Below are 24,506 nucleotides of genomic sequence, written 5' to 3' on the forward strand. Positions count from 1 at the left end.
CTAATCCAATGTGTTTTCCTTTCTCTGTTACCTACTCACCTACCACCTCTATGCTAAACCATGTGATGCAATTCTTTGGCGACAGTAGATCCATTATTAAAATTTTGCTTTATTTATTTATTGGAAGGCAAGACTGTGTTCACATCAGTACAAACAGAACAAAAGCCAGTATTTCATATACTATCTCCTCAGGATTCATTTGGCTGGTGATCAGGAAAATGCCAGTTTTCTATTTAAATTAAACCTCATGGTGCCACCCTGTGCATTATGCCGAAGGAAAGGGGTGGTCATGAGAAATGATGCGGTAGATGAACAAAGAATGACAAACAATGTATCTTTAGCAAGCACTGACATGCAACTGATGTTCATTATTCCCACTTAAATATGTGTAAGCCTTGGCAGCATTTAGGAGTACCTTTTCCAGTGGCAGATGGCATCCATTAAAGCTATGTTTAGGGTATTCCTTTTTATCCTACGTACCACCTTAAGCAAGGGCAGTGTTTTCATAATTTATCTTTTGTTTGTTCAGCATTGACCAAGTTTGAATGGAAAAAAGGTGTTGATCTTTCCTGAGCTGATTAAGGTAATAAATGTATCTATATCACCAATAATCTCCCCAACTTAACGGAGTTTCAGATTAACAGATATACACATATCACATGGCAGATATTTCAGCAGTTCCATGTTCATTTCTTCTTCCTGGTTAGCACAGAATCATTACTGTGGATACAAATGAAACCTCTTTTTTATGTTTACTTCCCCACTTTGTTTTCAGAGGCAGCATGGCATGTGAATACCTAAAATTACAAAGCTTCTCACTGAGTTTAACTTTTTACCTGATTCTCTCATTTTTACCTTTTTTCTTTTTCTTTTCTTTCTTTTCTTTTTAAAAATTCATTTCATTCCAAAGGCATAATAGCTGGGGGTATAAAACATCATCTTGCTCCAAAAGCATAATAGAGGGATAGAGGTTTATCCTATTAAACTATTACTTTCTTCCACACAAAGAATTCTGTCTGTCCCTCTACGAGTGGCCATTTATTGATATTGTACTAAGTAACTACCATAGTGCAACAAACATGGCAATTGGCTGAATAAAAAGTTCTTGGATTTTTTTTAATGAAGTGCTGATTATAGTTTAGAACGCCGAAACCTGAGAAACTAAAGTGTCTCTGAATGAAGCATGGTTTTTAAGTATGAAAAGAGGGTGGCAGGCTCCATACCCTTGCAAGAGGATTTAGGGATAGTCTGCTGTGTTATTCAGGTGCCCAACATTTAAGCCTTGCAAAAAGATGCAGCATAATTACTTCTGAGGCTTAGGGAAAGCAAAATTCCTGATGGTTTCAACTCCAGCTATAAGTGTACACATGTTGTTGTTCTGTTTGTGTCAAGGAAACTAGGAGTTGCAGCAAAAGTGGTGATGCCAAAATGAAAAGCAGCACCTAGTTCCTCCTTCCTGAGAGACAGATGATGCAGGGAATTAGAATCTGCCACTCTTTCAGCACAAAATATGTGTAATTTGTCATGTCTGTCTGAGTCTTGGTTGTCTCAAAAATGTTACCTCTGGAATAGACTGGAAGCATAAGCAAATTGTTGGTGATATTATACAATCAAAATTACCTGATTGGCACCCAAAAGGCTTTACTAGTATACTTTCATTTTTTCACTGTTTGGAAATTAGTTCTTATATATGTTTTTCAAGTTGTTCTAAGCTAAATCAGCCACTGTATTCATGTTAGTAGAGTACTACAGTGTTTGTACTTTCTCAAATAAGATAAACATGTTCTAAAATTGTCATGATACATCTAAACTGCAATTGAACTTTATAGCTTGAAGCAGATTTTTTTTATTACTAGTGTTTTAGCAAAAGGGTTTCTTTGTGGTTTTCTTTATATTTTGGTGTTTAATATTGCAACATTATTTGCAAGTTTGGGATCCAGCAAAAGTGCTGATCTTGGAGTGCATATACATTTGAGCCATGCTCCTGGAGGTTATTGTAGTGTCTGAGAAATGTACAAAAATAGTATGCTACTCTAAAATTTCTAACTTACTTTTCTTTTTTTTTTTTTTTTTAAATTTTTTGTTAATTTGTGGAGAATGTCATTAAGGCTGACCAGATGCAATGTCTGGATCCATCTCATCAGCTGGCAGCCTGTCCATCCAGCGGGTCTACTCTGATTTTTATCTCAACAGACTGCATTGTTCAAATACTAGCTAAATGCCTCACTCTAAAATAATGCATGTCATAGAAGTTTACAATTTTTACCCATAATTTCTGTATTCATTTCATTTTTTAAACAGATATGTTAACTGGAGTGTGCATTAGTGTCCTGTTGGCATGTGATCTTATCTTCAACTCAAAAGTGGGGACAGAATTATATCCTCACTTCTGGGAGTATGAATACACTATTCAGTGGAGTCGTTTATTATTAGTGATGTACATAAATACTACATTCCTACAAATTCCTGACTATCAACCAAGTGTAAAGGGCGGGGGGTGGGGGGGAGCGGAGCGAGCATAGTAAATCTTAGAACAGTGTTCAAATTTTCAGGTAAATTCCACAAAATGAGCAAAACCTGTCTCAAAGTAGTTCCTCTCAGACTGACAGTTCGTCACAGACGCGTTAGCTGAGGGAGGAGTGGGGATCTGAGTCAGGGAACCGGTGATGGTATATACAATTGTCTCACTTTTAGGTTGCCTTTCCTAATCCAGCTGAGCCTTGTGCTGCCTGAGGGGATCCATGGGGCAGTAGCCAGCCGCGTACCTGCTTTAGTGAATGCCTTTCCAGAGGGAAATCCACAAATGCTGTAAAACCTCTCCCTCAGTTCACCTCACTTACTTTGGCACTATTGCTGGCAATTTTAGCCAAAAAATTCACAACACAGTTGTCACATGCAGAGAACTTTGTTTTCACCTTACCAAGCTATCTGCCCCTGAGAATATTATGGATACAGAAGTATATAACAAATACTGAAGAGGAAATGTTTATTCAGGGAGTGAGTTTGCTTGGTAAAACATGTAGAAAGATGACATAAATGGCAACTTGTTAAATGGCAGTTACCTGTAGAAAATCAGCAGCAGACCTCACATTTTCCTATATTCAGAAAGCAAAGCAACTGAGAGTGCTGGGTTTCGGGTTTTGGTTTGGGACGGTTTTCAGATTTGCCTGGTGTCTCATGTCAGATTTGCATCTGGATTTTCTTTCCAGCTGACAGTATTTCAAGTGCCATCTGGAATCTGAAGATCAGTCTGAGTTGTGTTTGTTCCCTGTGCCTACTCCCTTATTGGAGAAACCTACATTAGTTTAAAAGAAAAAGATGGGGCCTCCTTCTCTTTCACTTGTATTGGAGGAATGCCAAATAACCAGAATGCAGTTGTTTCAGAAAATGAGAGACAATTATACACAGGTTTTAATTATCCAATGAACTAAAGAGGAAAGTATAATAAAAAGACTTTTTCTAAATTCTTTAAATTTCTTAGTCTGTTAGATTTATTCATTTTTTAAAGTTCTTGATGGTTTCTTAGTATAAATGAAAATTTTATACTAAATTCTTTGTGATCTTAGAGGTATCGTGCTTTTCATGTCTCCATAGGAGCTTCCTGTAGGGGCTGTCATTTGCGTGGATCATTCTGGAATTAGAACAAACAGAGCAGCTCTGCACAAAACAGAATAAATCATACCTGTGGGTTGTTTTTTTTTTTTGCATCTGTATTGCAGCTCTGTAACACAGGCAATATTTTTAGCATTGTTAGACAAAGACAGAGGATAAAATTTTTGCACAGCCTGCACACCATTTTGAACACACCATTTTGAAAGTCTCTCTGGCCTGAGTTGCAGTAGTATGCCCCTTCCTAGCACTCCTCTGGGGTTATATTTTGGGTTCCATTTGGTTGGATGTTTTTAATGGGGGGAGGGGAGAGAAAGCACTAGAGAGAACAAGAAAAATACAAGGATTTACTATAAATGATGATTAAAATACCTGCAGATTGGAGAGATGCTTCAAAGTAATTTTTAATGTGGCTGAGGGCAAGCAGCAACATGTAAGGTCATGATGCTGTAGTTAAAGCATCTGTTTTGAAGTAATGAGCCACTGTTCAATTCCCTGGATGTTTCTACTGATGCACAGAACAATGGTGTGAGATTCAGAGTTCCCAGAGTTCAGTAGTTTCTATGTCAGTGAAGAAGTGGACAGCCCTAGGCAGCTCGCTTAGTCTTTTTTCAGTATTTACCAGGCTGGCAAGCTGGTAAGGTTGCTTAGACATTTGATTAAAAAATTATAAAATACTTTCACATTCTTTGGGTTCAGTGCAGATCAAAATTGGAAGATGCCTGTATACTCATAAACAGGGTGATGAAAGTGCATTTAAAATGTCCAAACGAATAAAAAAAAGATGGGTTGGTTTGTTAGTTAATACGCACTTATTGGTTTTCTTATTCTTTAGAATTGTGATCATATGAACCCATTCCGCAGTTTCTTGTGATTTCAAACAAATCCATTTGTATTGTAAAAGTGGTATCCATTTTTACATGAGAAGTTTTCATCAAAGGCAAAAAGCTATTGGGTAACAAAGCTTATTATTATGCACTTTTGTCTCTCCATTATTTCCCACAACTACTTTGGAAGGGTGCAGCTGGGGGAAGAGTCATGATGCAGAAATTTGCAAGCATTGTTTCCCAAGCCCTCCATGCAATACACAGTAAAAATGAGCAGTGCCCATGTCATGACAGCAATTATAGCAGGGAAACAAATTCTTCCTGATCTCTGATGCCACTTTAGGCCTGAAACACACAGAGGTGTGGGTTACTGCTGTTTGCTTTGCAACTGTTTGCTGGCCAGGAAAGAGGAAGGGTTAGGTATGTAGCAGGAAAGGTCCACACAGGAAACTGTATATGGGAGCCAAGAAGGAAAAATAAGCATAGGAGGAGATTGTGAAAAAGGAAACAAGAGATGCAAAAAACATGTACATCCACAGATGTCAGGGTGCAATATTTGAAAGCTGAGTGAACTTAATGTGTGCAATTGAAATTAAAACTCCAGCCATTTATTATTTTCTAAAGGCTGAGTTTAGGACTTAATGCCTGACCTTTATCCAATGGCCTGTAGGTATCAGACTGACTGGGTTTTTCACTTACCTGACATAGGCATATAGTTACACTAACAGAATTTGCTCCAGCAAAACGTTTCACTAGAATTAAATACTATATGTATTTTTTGTTAAAGCAAGGGTGTAATGTAAAAAGATGAGTATGTTTTCATACATGTTAAAATTTTGCTTTGAAAAAGTTTGTTATCACAATATGTTACTGCACATACTATGAAAACTAGTGCATTTCTCCAAATATAATTAAAATGGTCAAACTGTGTTACACATGAAAGGCAGGTGTGGATCCCCCCAGGGACAAGGCACAGCACTCATCAAGTGAAAGCTTTGGCTTTATGGAAAGCATAGTGTTAACCACAGTGGGAGTGCCAGGACACCGGCACTAATGAAGTGAGGACCTGATGCAAGTGGAGTCCGGCTCAGGAGTGAAGCTCAAGGGAAAGCACCTCAGGGGTGGATAATAAAACTTGCACTGATTAACGTATCATGCATATGCAATGTCCTGTTTTGCTCATTAGTGAACTCACTGATGTAATGCAGGTGCTGTTGTCCAAATTCTGAGATTGCTGCTGGCCATCACATTTGTGCCCATGCAGGGGTGTATGCAGAGAGGCGGCAAGTGAACTACCCCAGCTTACCACAACAAGAAGATAAAACATGCTTGGGATTCCACATACTCAGATGGGGGAGGCAAACTGTCCTGGGTTACCGTAATGAAGTATTCTCAAACCCTACAAACAGAATTCTAATTTCTTAAATGTTAACAAGCATCTTTATTATCTCAAAAGAATATCATTGCTACTTTTAGCCTCCTGCCAGAGACCACTGTCCTTTTTCACAGAGAGGGAAATTTCTGGTTTTGGTTTCCTGGAGGTAATTATTTTAAACAAACAAACTATTTAATAGTGGGGAAAAAAATCCTTTAAAATTAATGTTATAGTTTAAAGATGGAAGAAGATGTTCAGTGATGTGCAGTGGAACACAGGTTTCTGCATTTTGGACAGACATCATACATTTTCTCATGCAGCTGAAAATCTGAAGATTAAGTGGTAGCTTAAGTATGGCTCTCTCTTAAGTATGGCTCTCCATAAAGTAAGGCATGAGATTAGTATTCCCTTGTTATTTACAAACTGTCCCCACAATAGAACATGCAAAAGACAAAAATTTTTGGAAACCTTCAGGACAACTGGAACATCTATGCATGTATAGAATAGGCTATGGGAACTTGTCTTTGTAGGAAGTCTAATTTGGGCATCACTGTGTGGCATAAACCGACAGGGATGCATTAATGTTATTCTAAATACACTGCTGTAGGGAAAATAAAGCTGGATAAATCATTTTTGTCTTGATAGTTGGGTTATTTTTTAATGAAAGTAAAAACTAGGAATCATTAAGGTTGGAAAGGATCTCTAAGATCATCAGTCCAACTGCCCACCCAACACCACCATGCCCACTAAACCATGTCCCCAAGTGCCACGTCTACCCATTTTTTGAACATTTCCAGGGATGGTGACTCCACCACCTCTCTGGGAAGCCTGTTCCAATGCTTAACTACCCTCTCCATGAAGAAATTTTTCCTAATATCCAATCTAAACCTCCCCTGACACAGCTTGAGTCCATTTCCTCTTGTCCTATTGCTAACTACTTGGGAGAAGAGCCCAACACCCACCTCACTACAACCTCCTTTCAGGTAGCTATGGAGAGTGATAAGGTCTCCCAAATTGCATATTCTCAGCCCGTTCCAATAATAAAATGTATTTTTGTAAGTAGGAAGGACTAGTGACACTATGGGTCCAGACACAACAGAGCTGTCTGTAAAATTAGTATTGCTTGTATTTGGCTTTGCCATTTCTTTTTCTGTTAGTTGAATATTTTGGGAGGATTCTTGTTTGAAGCTGATGTGTCATGTATTCTTCTGTCCCTTATGGCTATAATATTTCTACATGTAATAGCTAACAGCTATATGTAATGCCCAAAACCAAGTACCCAAATCACACATAATATCATATGATTGCCAATACAGACACCCCCACTTGAATCCCCTGTTCTGTGAGCTAAGTTCACAGGACCTTTTTGAGAAGAAGTAATAGTTGGTATTGGAAATCATGGCATTTGGAAATCATGACATAGGATGGAATTTTACAAAACATACGGCATTGGCAAACTTTGTTGTCCGTGAAGTTAGTGGGAAACTGTCATTGGTATCAGCAAGAACTGAACCAGTGCTGAGCACTTTGAAAATTCCTCACTTAAACTTCTTTTTGATGGGGCTGAGGGGAAGCTAGCTGTAGTGCTGCACAAAATTTACTAAGATGGTTTGTATATGTAAGCTGCTGCTTCAATTATTTTCTTGAAGAACTGGTTACAGAGGTGTTTAGGACCACCAGGACTGACGCTAGAAAGACATAAACTGAACCCACACTTGCAACTGCAGATCACCCACCACAGCACATGAAGGCATGTAAAAAAACAAGCAAGGAAAACTTTCACAATGTTTTCTCTCCCCTTGCTTCAGTTCTACAACATTAATACTGAGAACATTTTGGCTCCAAATCATTCAGAGAATAAACAGGTGGCAACTCTGCTGCCAACATGTGCCTTTACCTGGTACAGTAAAGACTTGGTAATCTTCCCCATTGTTCCTAGGCATGCAGTCAAAAGTCCTTAATAGCAGAGGGTCATTATGAGTATGTCCCAGAGGGGCTTGGGGCAGTGCAGTGCACAGCAACAAATGTATGTTTTTTACTTTACTTTCATGTACTTGCTTCCTTATGCTATTTCTCACATCCCTCTCCATCAGTCAAAAAAGACCAAGCTTTCACCATTAAAAAAAAAAAGTAAGTTTTTTTCCAGGATTAATCATTTTGATAATTTTATTTGTACAGCCGCTAATTACTACCAGAGTACCATGATATTTTAGCTGTACACAACCAGGAAGCATACTCACACGAGGCATGTCTACTGCTATTTCTGAGGGGAGTATCTTGATATTCATGGCAAATAACACACAATAACAAGGACTGCAGCTTGTAAAATCTGTGACAGCAAGTGCAAACTTCTTGGGGGGAGCATCAATGCCGCTGTTGTTTGGCAGGTATTGCTTTGGCAGGCAGGCCTTTATAAATATTTAAATATTTCTGTACAAAGCACTGGAAAAATAAGATTCATTCCCATTTTGCATTTTTTTTGCATTTTTGTTCCCAGCTCCTTGTGGTCAAAATGAAACCAGAGAAGATGGCAAAATAATCCAGCTACCTCCATGCAAGACAGGAGCATGGATCGTTCCTGCCATCATGGCCTGTTACCTCTTGGTTGCAAACATCCTTTTGGTGAACCTCCTCATTGCTGTTTTCAAGTGAGTGATACATTGCAAAGTATGGACTTGGTGGGGATGGACATTATTCACAGCCTAAGGCGGCTGCTAAGCTGAAGACTTTGGCTAAGATCCATTTTCAGAGGATGTGAGGGTGAGAGGGAAAGAGGCAGTAGCTTGTCTCCAGGGAATGAGGGAAATGCCAAGTTCTTCACATTGTCTCATTTCCAAGGACAGACACCTGATTGCAATCAGGGCAGAGAAGCCAAAAAATTTAAAGTTCAGTTATGGCATAATTCACTCCCAATATGGAAAATGAGTAAAAACACTTCCCTGTCTCGTTGCATTGTTGTAAGACTCAGTGGTTGTACAGAGCGGACGTACACAGTAGTAAGATATTTCGAAATGGCTGATTGCTACTGTGCTTTGCTGAAGTGCAAACTTATTCTTTTGTTCTTTTTCCTCTTTTTGCTACAAGGAAACATTTGCCACTATTAGTGAAACGTCTCTAGTTAAGGTCATATCATCTTCAGCAAAGTACCCAAAACCATTTCAATCTGATGTTATTTTCCTCTTCTTGCCTTCTAGCAATACATTTTTTGAAGTGAAATCCATATCCAACCAAGTATGGAAGTTTCAAAGATATCAGCTAATCATGACATTTCACGAAAGACCTGTTCTCCCACCACCTCTGATCATTTTCAGCCATATGACTATGATATTCCAACACCTCTGCTGCAGATGGCGGAAGCATGAAAGCGACCCAGATGAGAGAGACTATGGATTGAGTAAGTCTTAGACAATTTACAGAGTGGGACTTTCCAATGCCCTTGGTAATGTCTAGTGTTTGATATGAATGAAGGCTACATCCAGCACCTTGATAAATTTTCCAGCAGAGAACTACTTTTGACTGCAAAAATCTTACATGAATCAGTTAGTTTTACCTGCATAGCTCCAACCTTTAGTTCTCCTCTGAGCATTAGTGAGGCTATGTTTTTCTGGGATTTTGGGGGTTGCTCCCCTCTTTGTTCCTTCAAAGAAAGGGGGTTGTTTTGCTGTTGCTAGAGGTCTGTTGTTGCTGGAATTCTTCTTACAGTCCGTTGTGCTTCTAGATCTCAGCTTTATTTCTGAAAATGCAGCAAGCATTCCTACTTTTTGAGCAAACAGCACATACTTTCCCCCAACACACTTTTTGCCTTTGGTGAGAAGTAACTATTTTGTAGACACATGTTCTCTCCTTGACACTGACTCAAACTGGAGGAGTAGTTTCTCCAGACGCTTTAATATGAACTCCCGTAAGCATGATGGAAAACCTGTCAGATTATTTTGATAGCATTTTCTCTCGTCTTCCCTATCTAGTTCTTCAAAGTAGAAGATCTCCACCTCCCGCAGTGTATATGCCAGAGGCAGAGAGCTAAGGAATGGGCATCTTTTCCCAACATTAGCTCATGCCACAGCCCATTAGCTCACACACATGAGGAGGGAGCTGGAGCCATGTTGTGGCACTGGAGATGCAAGTGCAACCAGCCTGCTCTCCTCCCACTCATGTCACACTGTCTGTCACAGCCCTTGCTGCTGCCTGCAGACACCAGTTCTTACCATGTCAAATAGACCTTCTGTACTCTCAGACTCCTTTCCTAGCAGTGTGCTAATTTGATTATATTTGTATTAGGTTACAGGTGGGCTTTGGCTTCCGCTGTCTCTCCAGGACCTGACCAGCAGCTGTGTTTAGATTTCATGCAATCAAAACACATTCATGTTTGCTCAGCATTTGCCTGCTAAGTGTTTCTGTCTCCAGAATCATATATAATTGAAGGCACTAATTCAGTAATTAACTGCATCTATCTGCTTTCATACCAAAATGCCAGATAAATTTGAAGCCTGCTTTTGGAAGTTTAGTCCATGAATTCTACAATAAGAATAATGTAGTTAATTTCATGTGTTAATCTTTGCCAAATTCAGATTTTTCCATTGTTTCCACAGAACTTTTCATAACTGAGGATGAATTGAAAAAAGTCCATGATTTTGAAGAGCAGTGTATAGAAGAATATTTTAGAGAAAAGGATGACAGATTCAATTCTTCCAATGATGAAAGAATCCGTGTCACTTCAGAAAGGTGCACTTTTTTGTTCTTTTATAAGTTGATCTGGAAATGTGTTTCAGTTGTTGTTCTCACCCTTCCTTTCTTTTTCTTGAAAGGGGAAGCATTTGAGGTATTTTTTAATATGTCTTAACTAAAAAGTAGAGTCATAAAAGATGGTGAATTTCTCTTCTCTTTTTTCTTTTTTGCTAAAGCAAATGTTCCTAAAAGTTTTGAAAATGTGAATCTTTTAACCAGTTGTATTAGAAGACAACTGATGTAGTGAGAAACACAAATTGTTCTTGTATTTCAGTTCTTAAAGCAGAGCTTTAGGGCACAAGTGCTCAGAACACAATGGGAGAGTAAATGAGAGTTCCTCAATGAAAACTACAGCTTTAGCACTGATCTGCTAACCATTCAGCTAGAGAGCCTTGTTTCAGGATGGACTTGCTAGGTAAGCTAGTTTCATTGAGAGCAACAGGGATCTTGCCATTAATTTAAAAGGAACTAGACATTTTACCTACAGCAATGAAATGCACAGAGGACAAAGGTAATGTGTTAATTTAATGGAAGTTGCCAGTCTTCAAATTCATCGGTCCTAAAAATTCGTAAACCTGTTCATCTGCTGTGGTGCTTATATGCTTTCATCACACAGCAGCTGAGCAACAGAGTTAAATTCTGAGAACAGAGTTTGTTGTTTGATTCATAGCACTGTTACTAATAAATATTTTAGGGCAATATCCTGTCAGCTATACATGAAACTCATGAACCAGTGAATACTCCATTCCCTGAATACTCCACTTTAACTTGAATAACAGCAGTCAAGTGACTTGTCAGTGTAATAGATTAAACAGATATAACACTCTTCTCCTTATACATAATCTTCTAGTACTGCCCCTGATGCAGCTATGTCTAAAATATGTTTTCAGTAGACAAGGAAACATGCTTTTAATTCGGTTTTGAAACAAATCTATCCCAGAGCAGGATTAGCAGATATAATATCCTATAATCATCTGCATTACTGAAAACAGAACTCCTAAAACACGTATTTTAGAAAAGGATATTAGAGGGGAAGTATGGTAAGGCATGGAATGGCTTCCTCATAAAGAATGGCCAAGCAATCCAGCTCTACTTGTTCTGGAAGAGACAAATGAGGAATGAAACAATAGAGGTCTATATAATTATGAGTGCAAGGAGATGGTGAATAGAAATTAATTGTTTGCTGTCTCTCCCAGAACAAGATATAGAGGAGCAGCAGATTAACCTAGCAAGAGCCCAGGTTCAAAATAAACACAAATAGCTGATTTTTTCATGCAGTAAGTAGTGGAACAGAGCAAATTCTTGAAAGCTGATGAGGTCTAAAAGAAGCTGATGATGTCAGCTAAAAGTCTACATGGGTTCAAATGGAGACTAGACAAGCTTCATGAACCCTGAGCAAAGTTCCTGAGAGTTCCTGAGCAAAAAATGTTTAGAGACTGGAGAATATAAGGGGGGAAGAATTATGAGTGCTTCAGAGTAAGACAGTGGGCCAAATTGATCTGTGGTCCAACTGAGTACATTTCTTTCTTGTGTTCTGATAGTCCAGTGGTCAAAGAACTAACCTGAAAATCATAGATGCAGGTTCAAATATGTGTTTGGGCATAGCTTTCCTTTTGGTGGCCAAGGAAAGAAGAGGTATGTTTGAAGCCTCTGTAAACAAGAAGTAATCCAGCTGGGACCTCCCCTACATTAGGCAAGTGCTCCAAGTCCTTGAAAATTAATACATAGTGGTCTGCCTTTGCACTCTGTGCTGGCCCTGTTTCATAGGAAAAGAATCCTTATCTCTATTTTAAATGAACTGCTTAAAGAATCTCATTCCAGAATAGAGTTCATGGTTATAAATCCTAAATGAAGACAAGCACCTGAGCCCCAGCAAGAAATAGTTATTTAAAAATCCATTTACCTTAGCCAATAGTGTAATATGGAAGCCAGCATGCCCCAGCTCTGTAAAGGAGACCCAAGTAGTGACCACATGTGGTACAGAGGCCACTCCTGGACCCAAGTACACTACTAGGACGTGCAGCAATGAAATCCCAGGTGAATGCAGTTCTCATCTCATAATAGCTCTCTTCTCTCCTTGCCAAACCATGCTCTCTACCACACAAGGCAAGTGCAAATACTTCAAAGATCTGAGGAATACTTTAAAGATGTTTGAGGAATCAGGGCTATCTAAGTATCTTAAATAGCACACATTTTAAAAACCAGATGCCCAGGTCTGTCATTTTGCCTGCAGTTATGGCCAGGGAAGTATCCCTTGAAGTGTTCTTAATCTAAAACACCAAACTTCTTTTTTCTAACCTGTGGAACATTCAAATATTTAAAATCCAGATTTGCACTTTATAGTGTCTAGATAGAGACATCTTTGTACAATTAACAAGATGTAAAGCAAAGAAAACAGAGAAGATGCAAGACTACTCAGTTTCTCTTCCGATGTCCAGTCATTAGCCTGTAGTAGTAGACCAAGCACAATACCTAGAATATAGCAATGAAATATCAGCTCAATCATCTGTCCAAGTAACTCAGCTTTACATGGTATAAAATTGAACCAGCAAGCCCTCCAAATGTGAGTGAAGTTCCCCCCAAAGACCTTCTGTTTGCAAGAAGCTAAGGATGCTGTTAGGCTCAAGGAGAAGGAATGGCTGAGACAAGCCCTCTGTGACATACCTGCACCTGGACTGCTCACTGCCTTCCCTCTTTTCCATGCATCTGTGATACGTTCACCTCTTGCTTGAGCTGCTCCTACTTGCAGGTGGATTTATCAGAGTGCCCCAGGTCCTGCTTAGAGGAAGAACAGCTGCACACAATAGGTGCAAAGCCCAGTACGCCTGGAAGAGGGAGTAGGGGGCTAAGCACTGGAAGGGAAATGGGAAGTGGGAACAGAGTCTTGCTTTGAGGCTCAGCCTAGGGGGTCCCGGGTCCCAGAGACAGGTTAGGAGCTCAGGAAGACAAAAGAACAAGAGATCATGTTTCTTGCTGCATTGGCCTGGGTGTAAATGAACGGATTTCAGCTAAGTGGTCAGCGGCTGTGCTGGGTCAGAACCACAGCATCTTGTCTGACTCACCTCCAACAAGCTGCAGTTTACACTCTCACCTTGGAATAGTCCACCCTGGCATCCTGTGGGGCCCATCTTGGTTCAGCAATCATCTTTCTGTGTAACAAAGAACACCACAGAGGGGTTCGCATTTGGTGTCACCACACAGAATGTCTCCTTTATCTGATCCTTTCACATTCAGAAATTAAAAGCATGAAACCACACGTGATGTTTGTCCTTCCCTGATCCCAGATACTAAGTAACTTGGGGGAGTAGCTCACTAGCTAGGATCTCACACAAGCACACAGAAGTAGCAGGTTAGTCATACACATCAGAGGAAGTGACTGACTACGTGGAAAAATACAAAGCAGTACAAAGCCGTAACTGTTTCCTTTAACTGCATTTATCAGGTTAGGCAAGTCTTGATGAATGTCCTGGAGACTCATGAGGAAAGCTAAGTTGGATAAATTCACTTCATTGCAGCAGAAGAAGCACAGCTTTTCCTGGAGAGTCTTCCTTTCTAATCCCTGTGAAACTTTCAGTGGCACATTTTGGAGTGTACAGAGACATGCATAGTATGATCAAGAAAGACTGCACTATTTTTCTTGGTCTGGCATGAAGCCACTAAAACAATCTCTTCAGTAGGCATTTTTTCCATATGGACAGGTCTCAACTCTTTCAAACCAAATGCAAAACCTCTTGTTGACTCAAAAGGGGACAGAGTCACATCCTAACAGTATTTAAAAAGCAAATAAGCTGGTTGGAGTAGATATTATTTTGTCATCTTTGGTACTGTATGGTGTCCATTACTGCAGCAGCTTAACACTTTATAGTCTGCAGTGCAATTACACTAACAGCATCCATGTAAATGAAGACATAGTTATTATCTTGATTTCAGAGATGGCAGGCTGAAGTGCACAGAAATAGGTTTGGGTTGGTAAAAGGGCCGCTACTGAGCCTACCAGATCCAGCCACACATGCAGAGTGACAGCAGGAAAGGTCTGTGAATCCGGCAGCATCCCTCTGTGGTCACAAAGGGTTAAGTGGTCTTAGGCTACAGATGGGAACACAGCCAGAACAACCCAAACATCCTTAGCCTGCAGAAACCACCGCACCTGGGAAAACTGGCCGGCCACTTGCATCAGCAATGCTTTACCAAAAGATGTCAGGCAAAGTATCAATAGCCTATTACAGGCTTGGGAACTGCTGTCTATGTTTTATTTAAATAAAACTATTCTACAGTCACCCATAACAAGCAGGGTGGATACCCCTGTAAGTGGCTTTCAGTATCTACATATTTGAGGCAGCTGAAAAGGATTTTAAAGTATAAATGATGCCTGAAAAATGGACATAGGTCCACAAAGGGACTTGTGAACCTAATTCTAGCATCCAATTAAGAGGTCTACTTCTGAAAAGAGTACCTTACTCTCAGTAAATCATTATTTCAATTAAATTATTGATGAACTGATGTGCAAAGGTTAAAAATAAGTATAACCAAAATGAATGCCAGCAAAAGTCATCATCTCCCAAACCATAATTAAAAAGACTCATCACAGATAATATAAAATCTTTGCCAGGTTCCCAGTTCTGACCTTTTTTTACCTCCTGGTTACTGAATATTGTCCTCAGATAGTCCATGTTTGTTTCACTATTACAAATTTTTGAGCTTCAGCAGAACACACTTGAAGCACATTTTACATGTAGCCTCCTCTTTTTCTGTTCTCATTCCCATCTGTTAGGATGGCCTGGCACCTTCTCATACGTTGGATAAATCTTGCTGTAAGGAAAAGCACAGGTGCAATGGAGGCATCATACATGGATTATGTGAGATTTGCCAAAAGGCTTATACTATCTCCAATATACATGGAAAAATAATCCGAAGCAAAACTTGGGCATTCTTGTTTTCAAATGATGTTTTAATTCAAAACTGTTCCTGAAGGAAATACAGCTCTAGCTGTCTATTCACTGAGTGCAAGATCATCCAATAATACAGGAAAATAGAAGATTTCACTTATTAAAACATTTTAAGGACCTTGTTATGACTGTATTTCTCCAGAACATATCCTCTTATGTCCACAGTGTTTGGCTGATGCGATTTTATCATGTTTCTCGTAGGATTACTCCCAGAGCATGGTGCTGTTCTGTGATGAATGATTGCAGAACTGAACATCAAATTAATATAAGAGAATATCACTAATTGAAAGAATAAATATTTGTCAAACAATCTGGGAGTGGCCATATGCAATATATATAACAAAAGGTGACTAAATTCAGCTAATTGCTTTGGTTTGGAGGAGATCATCATCACTCAAGCTTTCTTTTTATGAATAAAATTACATTCAGGGCCCATCCAGTGTAAATACATATATGTACTTCTCAGTTATCTATGCACATCTCTGGTTACCCCTGGTTTCTGAACCCAGACTGCACTATCCTTATCTTGTTGAGTTTCCATATAAATTTCCCACTACTATCAATGCAATCACATCTGTGATTACTTCCATAGCAATGAACAGACCATGTAACTCCAAAGTCCCTCTTCATCTTGGCCAGCAATATCACCAGTCTTACACTCTGTGCCTGTGGCAGTAGCTAACAGATCATGTTCAGGGAAGGCAGGATAAATACATGAACATGTACCAGCAAGGTATGACTCTAGATTCTTGTTGGGATTCATTCGTTGTGTTCAGTGGAATTGCATAGCCCTCACATGAATGCAGGATGCAAAACTTATCACACTATGGACAGTTCTACTCATATTCCAGATACAAATATGTAACCAATAATTCAACTGGCTATGTTTGTATTAAAAATTATTTCACTTGTGTACTCCTGTCAAAGCAAGGGGAAAAAAAAAAACCAAACAAAACACCACCAAAACCAAAGACTATCCAGTTAGCTTCACAGAACGTTAAAAATTCATTCCAGTTCTTGGGTAACTGTTGCTGGGATGAATGTTTTTTGTTGCTCGTAATCTGACCATTCTCAAGTAAAATCCAGGAGGTTTCTCAAATTGTTCCATATTGTTCCAATTGTTCCTCTGTGTTTAATAGCCAGACTGGTCATCCCCGGTGTACTCAGCCCCCTGAACTGGAAGACAGGGACAGGGACCAGAATGGAGCCCTCACAGTCCAGGAGGAAGCAGTTAACGACCTGCTATGCCACCTGGATGCTCACAAGTCTATGGGGCTGGATGGGATCCACACGAGAGTAATGAGGGAGCTGGCAGAGGAGTTTTCCAAGCCACTTTCCATCATCTATCAGCAGTCCTGGTTAACAGGGGAGGTCCCTGATGACTGGAGGCTTGCCAATGTGATGCCCATCTACAAGAAGGGCGAGAAGGAGGACCCGGGGAACTACAGGCCTGTCAGCCTGACCTCAGTGCCGGGAAAGATTGTGGAGCGGTTCATCTTGAGTGAACTCAACAGGCAAGTACAGGTCAACCAGGGGATCAGGCCCAGCCAGCATGGGTTCATGAAAGACAGGTCCTGCTTGACCAACCTGATCTCCTTCTATGACCTGGTGACCTGCCTGGTGGATGCAGGAAAGGCTGTGGATGTCATCTACCTGGACTTTAGCAAAGCTTTTGACACCGCCTCCCATAGCATTCTCCTTGGGAAGCTGGCAGCTCATGGCGTGGACGGGCGTAGTCTTCGCTGGGTAAAAAACTGGTTGGGTGGCTGAGCCCAGAGAGTAGTGGTGAATGGAGTTAAGTCCAGTTGCTGGCCGGTCATGAGCGGTGTTCCCCAGGGCTCAGTACTGGGGCCAGCTTTGTTTAATATCTTTATCAATGATCTAGATGAGGGGATTGAGTGCACCCTCAGTAAGTTTGCAGATGACACCAAGTTGGGTAGGAGTGTTGATCTGCTCGAGGGTAGGATGGCCCCACAGAGGGACCTGGACAGGCTGGACCAATGGGCCAAGGCCAACTGTATGAGGTTTAACAAGGCCAAGTGCCGGGTCTTGCACTTCAGTCACAACAACCCCATGCAACGCTACAGGCTTGGGGAAGAGTAGCTGGAAAGCTGCCTGGCCGAAAAGGACCTGGGGGTGCTGGTTGACAGCCGGCTGAACATGAGCCAGCAGTGTGCCCAGGTGGCCAAGAAGGCCAACAGCATCCTGGCTTGTATCAGGAATAGTGTGGCCAGCAGGAGTAGGGAAGTGATTGTCCCCCTGTACTCAGTGCTGGTGAGGCTGCACCTGGAATACTGTGTCCAGTTTTGGGCCCCTCAATACAAGAAAGACATCGAGGTGCTGGAGCATGTTCAGAGAAGGGCAACAAAGCTGGTGAAGGGTCTGGAGCACAAGTCTTATGAGGAGCGGCTGAGGGAACTGGGGTTGTTTAGTCTGGAGAAGAGGAGGCTGAGGGGAGACCTTATCGTTCTCTACAACTACCTGAAAGGAGGTTGTAGTGAGGTGGGTGTTGGTCTCTTCTCCCAAGTAGTTAGCGATAGGACAAGGGAAAACGGGCTCAAGCTGCACCAGGGGAGGTTTAGATTGGATATTGGGAAAAATTTCTTCATGGAAAGAGTAGTCAAGCATTGGAACAGGCTGTCCAGAGAGGTGGTGGAGTCACCATCCCTGGAAGTGTTCAAAAAATGGGTAGACATGGCACTTTGGGACATGGTTTAGTCTAGTCTACCCTTGATTGGTTTAGTGTGGACTTGGTAATCTTAGGTTAATGGTTGGACTGGATGATCTTAAAGGTCTTTTCCAACCTAAATGATTCTATGATTCTATGATTCTGTATGTCTGACAGCCCTAAAATTGTGATGTTATGTGTGTTCATCATCTTGGAGCATTACAGAATCTGAATATGTGACAAGGCACTCAACTATTAGCTGATAAATATTTCAAAAAGTATAATTGCTTTTACAAAATAACAGTTCAGATAACTAATAACATGAGCAAGATTCAGCTGTTTCTCATATAAACTGCACTCTTACTACAGAATTACATCCTGTGCTTGGAATAATATTGATCTGTTTTGCTGGAGAAGTTGGTAGAACTAGAGGTAGCCTGGTACCTAAATGGTAATGAGTAGAATAAGATTGTTGGAAACTACCAGTTCATTTCTTAGCAGTGATTACTTGATCATTCATCTATTGAAGGCTGATGACAGCAATACAGTTATTGCTTCACACTCGATTTGCTGTGCTTGTGCTTTCAAAACTCACGATCTTCAACAGAAAAAGCCCATATTTCACAGGAATGTGAGACTTGCTATAGGGAGTACTGTCACACTCCTCCCTCTCCTTTCTTGTGTGGGTGGGCGCTGTAGCTCATCACTAAGAGGTAGTCAGACCTCAGTGTTTCACCAGCTAAAGTTCTATGCATTAATTAGCAAGGCATTAATGCTGCCCAATACTCATTCATTGCTAAAATGTGGCTTCCTTCTGGGCAAGTAAGAGTGTTTATGGTGTTGCCAGTTCCACATCACTTGTCCTGTTGGAAATTCAACTAGCAGTAGTAAAAGGTTATATTTATCTCATCAGAAATCCTGGCTATGATTGACAGGGCACCTATTAACATTTGAGTATGAATTGCACTAACAGGCAGAGAGTAAGAGACTTGTGAAAAAGAAAGTGTGGAAATCCTGCCATTTGTTATTTGTTGCTTTTCTGTTGCCTGTCTACAGGAATGGGAAAAAAACAGAATTGTAACCTTAAAAATCAAACAAAGATAACTATATAAATGTGTTGCTTTTAATACTTCTTTGGCAGATAATAGAGGTCCCTGGTCTACCCTAGGGACTTACAACCAGAGAAAATAGTTATGAGAACAAATTTCATATGAGCTAAAGGCAATTTAATTGTGTAAAATTAAAGGACTCCATATAAATCCTTCAGCAGAGATGTTTTAGAACCCAGAAAATGGAAATGACTGAAAGCCACCAGCATAAATTTGTACACAATTCACCTTAAAGTCGAAAACACTTTAAAATGAGACAGATCAACAGTGTAGAACAGATATACTAAAGTTTAAATTAGGATCACACATTCAATTATTACCTATGAATACTTTAATCTAACTTTTTATTTATATATTATGGTAGGTATCTAATAAATAACTGTAAAATCCATCATTTCAATCCCTAAACTATTAACACAGACTACGCAAAGAACAACCACACTAATGGAGCAATGTGTGTACCTTATTGTAGGCTGTATTTGGTTTGATCAGTGTTCTCCTCCCTGCAGTTTTCATGCATACTTTACTTGATATTACCTACATTCAATACAATAGCTGATAGTCTTTTTTGCTATATATCTGAGCTAAAAATTAATCAGAGAACAAAGAAATTATGTCCTTAGGTCCACATAGCACTAGCTGGTGTAAATCTGGGGTGAACACCAGCAAAAAAATGGGATATTACCCACCTTCTGTGGCATATTGCCCACTTTCATTACTTCATTTAGTTCTGCAGTTAACTGCAGTGGTCCTGCCTGTGGCACAACTGGGGACAACGTCATGTGGCATCTGCTCTACGTTATTCATTCATAAAAACATAATTAGAAGTTCTGGTAGCAGAGAGGCAGCAAATCATAGAAACATTTCTGCAACAATCCCTGTCCCTGGGATAGGGCACACCCAAAACGTCCTCTATGTTACACAGCAGACATCCCTGGTTTAACCCACTGGAGCATTTTCCAGAGCAAGTGGTATTTGTTTGCTGAACCTCTTTTAGCAGGGTTTTGAAGCAAATGAGGTGGCGTACATTGGCTTTGAATTTTAAGACCTATTTGTTCCTGTTTGTTTTGGTGACCTATTAGCTGAACATCAGTGCTTTGTCAAAATTAACCTGTTTAATTCTTCCCTTTTTTAAGGGTAGAGAACATGGCCATGCGACTGGAAGAAGTAAATGAGCGAGAGCACTGCATGAAGGCCTCTCTGCAGACTGTTGACATCAGGCTTGCTCAGCTGGAAGATATGATGGGACGAATGGTGACCGCCTTAGAAAAACTGACCGGCATAGAGAGAGGTGAGACGACCAAGATACGATCCAGGACCTCATCTGACTGTACTGATGCAGCCTACATTGTGAGGCAGAGTAGCTTCAATAGTCAGGAAGGAAATACTTACAAGCTTCAAGAGATCATAGATCCCACGGGAGAGGAGTCCATGTCCCCAACGTCTCCTACGATCACGCCCCGCATGCGAAGCCACTCTTTCTATGCAACAAATATGAAGGACAAGTGTGGGTTGGAAAAGTTTGACAGCATTTTTAAGGAAAGATCTCCAAGCCTGCATCGGGCTATCAGTTCCCACTCAATAGCAAAAGAAGGAAAGGTTCCCTTAGCCCCTACCAGCACTTTGTCGATTGCCCCAGACTCCAGAAGGCCTTCGTCTTGTATAGACATCTACGTTTCTGCCATGGATGAGATGCATTCTGACACAGAGCCTCTTGATAGCTCCATAAATATTCTCGGTACTGGAGATGCAGCTCTGCAGGCTCACATAGCTTCTTCCATTTTAGCTAACAGTGTGTACATTAGCAGTACACCTGGTGAAAAAATTTCTGGCAGGAGTCTTGATTATGAGGAAACTTCTGGAATAGAAACAAGAGCATTTTCTTCAGACTATTCACAAATCACAGATTGCCAAATCCCCTGGGATTCAGACCCTCCCTTGTATCACACTTTAGAGCGATCTAAAAGCAGTCGTTACCTGGCTACAACTCCATTTATTCTGGAGGAAACACCAATTGTGAAATCTCACAGTTTTATGTTCTCTCCATCTCGAAGCTATTTCAGCAGCCTTGGCGTCCCAGTCAAAACAGCAGAGTACACAAGTATTACAGACTGCATAGACACGAGGTGTGTGAGCGCTCCCCAGGCCATCGCAGAGAGGGCCAGTTTCCCTGGAAGTCTTGGGGGCAAAGTGGAGGACTTGGGATGCTGCCACCCAGAGAGAGAAGCTGAATTAAGCCACCCAAGCTCTGATCACGAGGATATTGAGGCCAAAGACAAGAAGGGGATGCCCTTATCTCCTCAAGACGGCAATGCTGCAAGAACTCTGGCCAACAGCATCCCACTTCCAAAAATAGAGCGGGCCAACAGCTACTCTGCAGAGGAGTCCAATGTGTTGTATGCACAGCACACACGGAAGAGCTACTCTATCAGCGACAAACTTGACAGACAACGAAACGCAACAGGCCTGCGAAACCCCTTCCAGAGGAGTAAGTCCTCGAGGCCAGAGAGCAGAGCGGACAACCTGTCCATGAGGAGACTGTCAAGAACAGGAGCCTTCCGCAGCTTTGAAAGCAAGCACAGCTAGGCCTAGACAAAGCTCACTGGTAGTCTAAGGGTCATATGCTCTCCAGTCCATTTTTCTTAGCAGAATTAAAAAAAAACCTCACGTCGCCCTGTGTGAACTCCAGCCGGCATTAGCCACTGGTCAAGGGAGTATATTGTCAGTCTCAGCATCGCCCACTGAGTTACTGCATCTCGACCCAGTTGACATTTGCACTTAAGGAAAAAGGGAGGGATGAAAGCTTTACAGAGACTTCAGTAAACAGGAATAACAAGCCCCCTTTATGAAGTCACAAGAAATAAATTAGTAGGTTCAGTAATCTGCCTTTTATTAGAAGGCATCCTAAGATCTTTGATCATTATTCAAGTTTTTAGGATGCAGGAATTAACTGGCAAAAAGAGATGTACAAATTAGATGTTTTAAACTTCACTCACGACTTCTTTTTCATCTGTTTCACCGTTGTGCTGACTGATGAAAAGCGTTTGTTATTTCTGAAGGAACTGGCAGCAAACAAACCTAAAGTCTCCGAAATCCCTTGCATCCCACACTTGTGGAAATGAAGGAAGTTGAACAAGAAAACAACCATAACGTTCGCTTGTCTCTTTTTGTATCAGCTTCTAGTGCCACAAAAAGTTTATATTTTCAAGAGCAGAAAGGGAAATGAAATGCCTTTTGTACTGCAACTTAAATGGAGGAAGAATTTATGTTAAAATATCAGGTGATTTCCTGTATAAAACAGGCATTCTAGATTCTAGCACAGCTGAGCAAGCTCAGGATGAATGTAATTAAGCGGAATAGTATTTTTTTTTTTTACCACATTTGTCATCAATATGTTGTCTCACTAAATCAAAGGATGTGGTGGAACAGTAAGAACAGGGTGATCAGAGCAGAGCACAGTAATATTGTCAGGTTCCTACTGCTTCATTTAATTACATATACAAATTGGGCAGATTTATCCACCAGGCTGCTACCAGGCTCTTCTTGCTGTTCCATTTGAGCTGCCAATTTTTCACATCATTCCCTCACCTAAAAATACACACCTTTTTTTTTCTTTTCACGAGGACATGGCCTATATCAAGCAGTCTGAATCTACATTAATGCAATTAGACTGAAGTTGCTTAAGGGAACATGTTCTTGGCAGAGGACTGGAAAACACTAAAAAGCATATATGCTTTTAAGGTAAGTTAAAGAACCAAAACGAAACTGCAGGAGTCTGTAAACAGCAAAAGCCATCAGTTGCAACTAGGCTTCCACCATTCAGCAGCACATTACACAATGCCCATTTTAGTAGGAGAAAGTAATATGTGAACAGCAGTGCAGTTACGGGTTTTGGTTGAAGACAGTCGTAACTCCACTGGCCCCACCCACGTTCCAAGGGTCCACAATGTCAACCAGAGTTTCAAACTTCTCATGAGAAGACATCACAGTGGTCACAGGTGGAAGGGTATGCAGAAGATAGGAAAAGGGTGGAGAAGCATATACTGCAACTGGATCAAAATTTCACATCCTTTATGAAGGCACAACTTTTAAGCTTGTAAAGAGTTGAAGCTAGTGCTATGAAAAATTAAAACATCTCTACAATGACCGACATCTGTGTAGAACCAGCTCCTTTTTGTTATTAAAAAAAGAACACATGCGAGTGAGGTACATACTTCCCATTATTTAAATGGGAATTATCTTCCAAATCTCTTAAGGCAGCTTTGAAAATGCAGGCTGATGTTTTCTCACTGGGATCTCACCCTGGGAGACTCTGAGCACCATATGAGAGCTAAGTCTGAAAGGCAACAAATCATAAGAATAATCATCAGCCTCAAGAAAAGAGGCAAAGAAGGTGAAAACATTTAGGTACCAAGTCACTACGTTGGAAAGTTCAGGAAATAGAGAAATGCAGCATGGGGACTTTAAGCACAATGTGTTTCATACTTCCTGCACCAACGTGTTCCTTGCTTTCTTCTGTTTGATCAGGCTTTCAATGAGCTAAACTCCACCAAGACACCGTGTTTATGCAAATTGCCTTGCAGTCCATGTGCAGCGTTATGGTCACATGGCAACACCTAGAAAGTTCATAAAACTTTCTGTGCATTATGAAGCATGCTTGTGACAGGCTCATTGTTGAACAACAGGAAAACGCCGAGGGGCAAAGGAACTTGTGTTTAACAATCTGCTTCAAATGTGCCAACTTTTGTTAGCAGCCTTTTCCTAAGGCTTCTCCAAATTTATCTATCCTTGGTGAGTAGAGGGGGATATTCTCACTTTGTTTTCTTTGTTACTTTTACGAATGTCTGCTAAAACTGTTCATGGACTCTTCCACCTTCACCATATTACTAGCCTACTCTAGAGGAACTTCAGATTCATTAGAAATTCCTCAACAGCGCTTAGTGAATTAGTTCAAGGCATAGGGCTGTCCTCTGGGGTAGATTTCATTGCTTAGTTTGTCAGGGTAAAGGAATTTGCCAAACCCAGAAGCTGTATAAATGTTTAGGATACAGCACTTTATCAATCTGGAGCACACATTCCAGGTAAAATGAAACAGGACACTTTATTTACCTCTTAAAATTTGCCATTATATATAAAATGTAAATTCAGATGTTAAAAGTGTGATTGCAAGATGTCAGAACACTACTTTTCCTGAATGTTTCCCATTTATTCTACAATGTGGTGTCTATAGAATATATTATGATGGAT

At 40.6% G+C, this 24,506-nt stretch overlaps 1 protein-coding gene across 1 annotated transcript in view; it reads left to right on the forward strand.

The window, feature by feature from the left end:
• The window catches only part of TRPM3 (transient receptor potential cation channel subfamily M member 3), a 293,999-nt gene extending 272,154 nt beyond the window's left edge, over positions 1 to 21,845 (forward strand). Inside the window, exons 22-25 of the mRNA XM_075726277.1 lie at positions 8,309 to 8,459; positions 9,006 to 9,205; positions 10,401 to 10,533; positions 20,396 to 21,845. Coding sequence (XP_075582392.1) covers positions 8,309 to 8,459; positions 9,006 to 9,205; positions 10,401 to 10,533; positions 20,396 to 21,845 — 1,934 coding nt within the window. The remainder of the gene's footprint in view (positions 1 to 8,308; positions 8,460 to 9,005; positions 9,206 to 10,400; positions 10,534 to 20,395) is intronic.
• Positions 21,846 to 24,506: the final 2,661 nt, after the last annotated feature.

Source organism: Pelecanus crispus, chromosome Z (genome assembly GCF_030463565.1).
Source record: "Pelecanus crispus isolate bPelCri1 chromosome Z, bPelCri1.pri, whole genome shotgun sequence".
Classification (NCBI taxonomy): domain Eukaryota; kingdom Metazoa; phylum Chordata; class Aves; order Pelecaniformes; family Pelecanidae; genus Pelecanus; species Pelecanus crispus.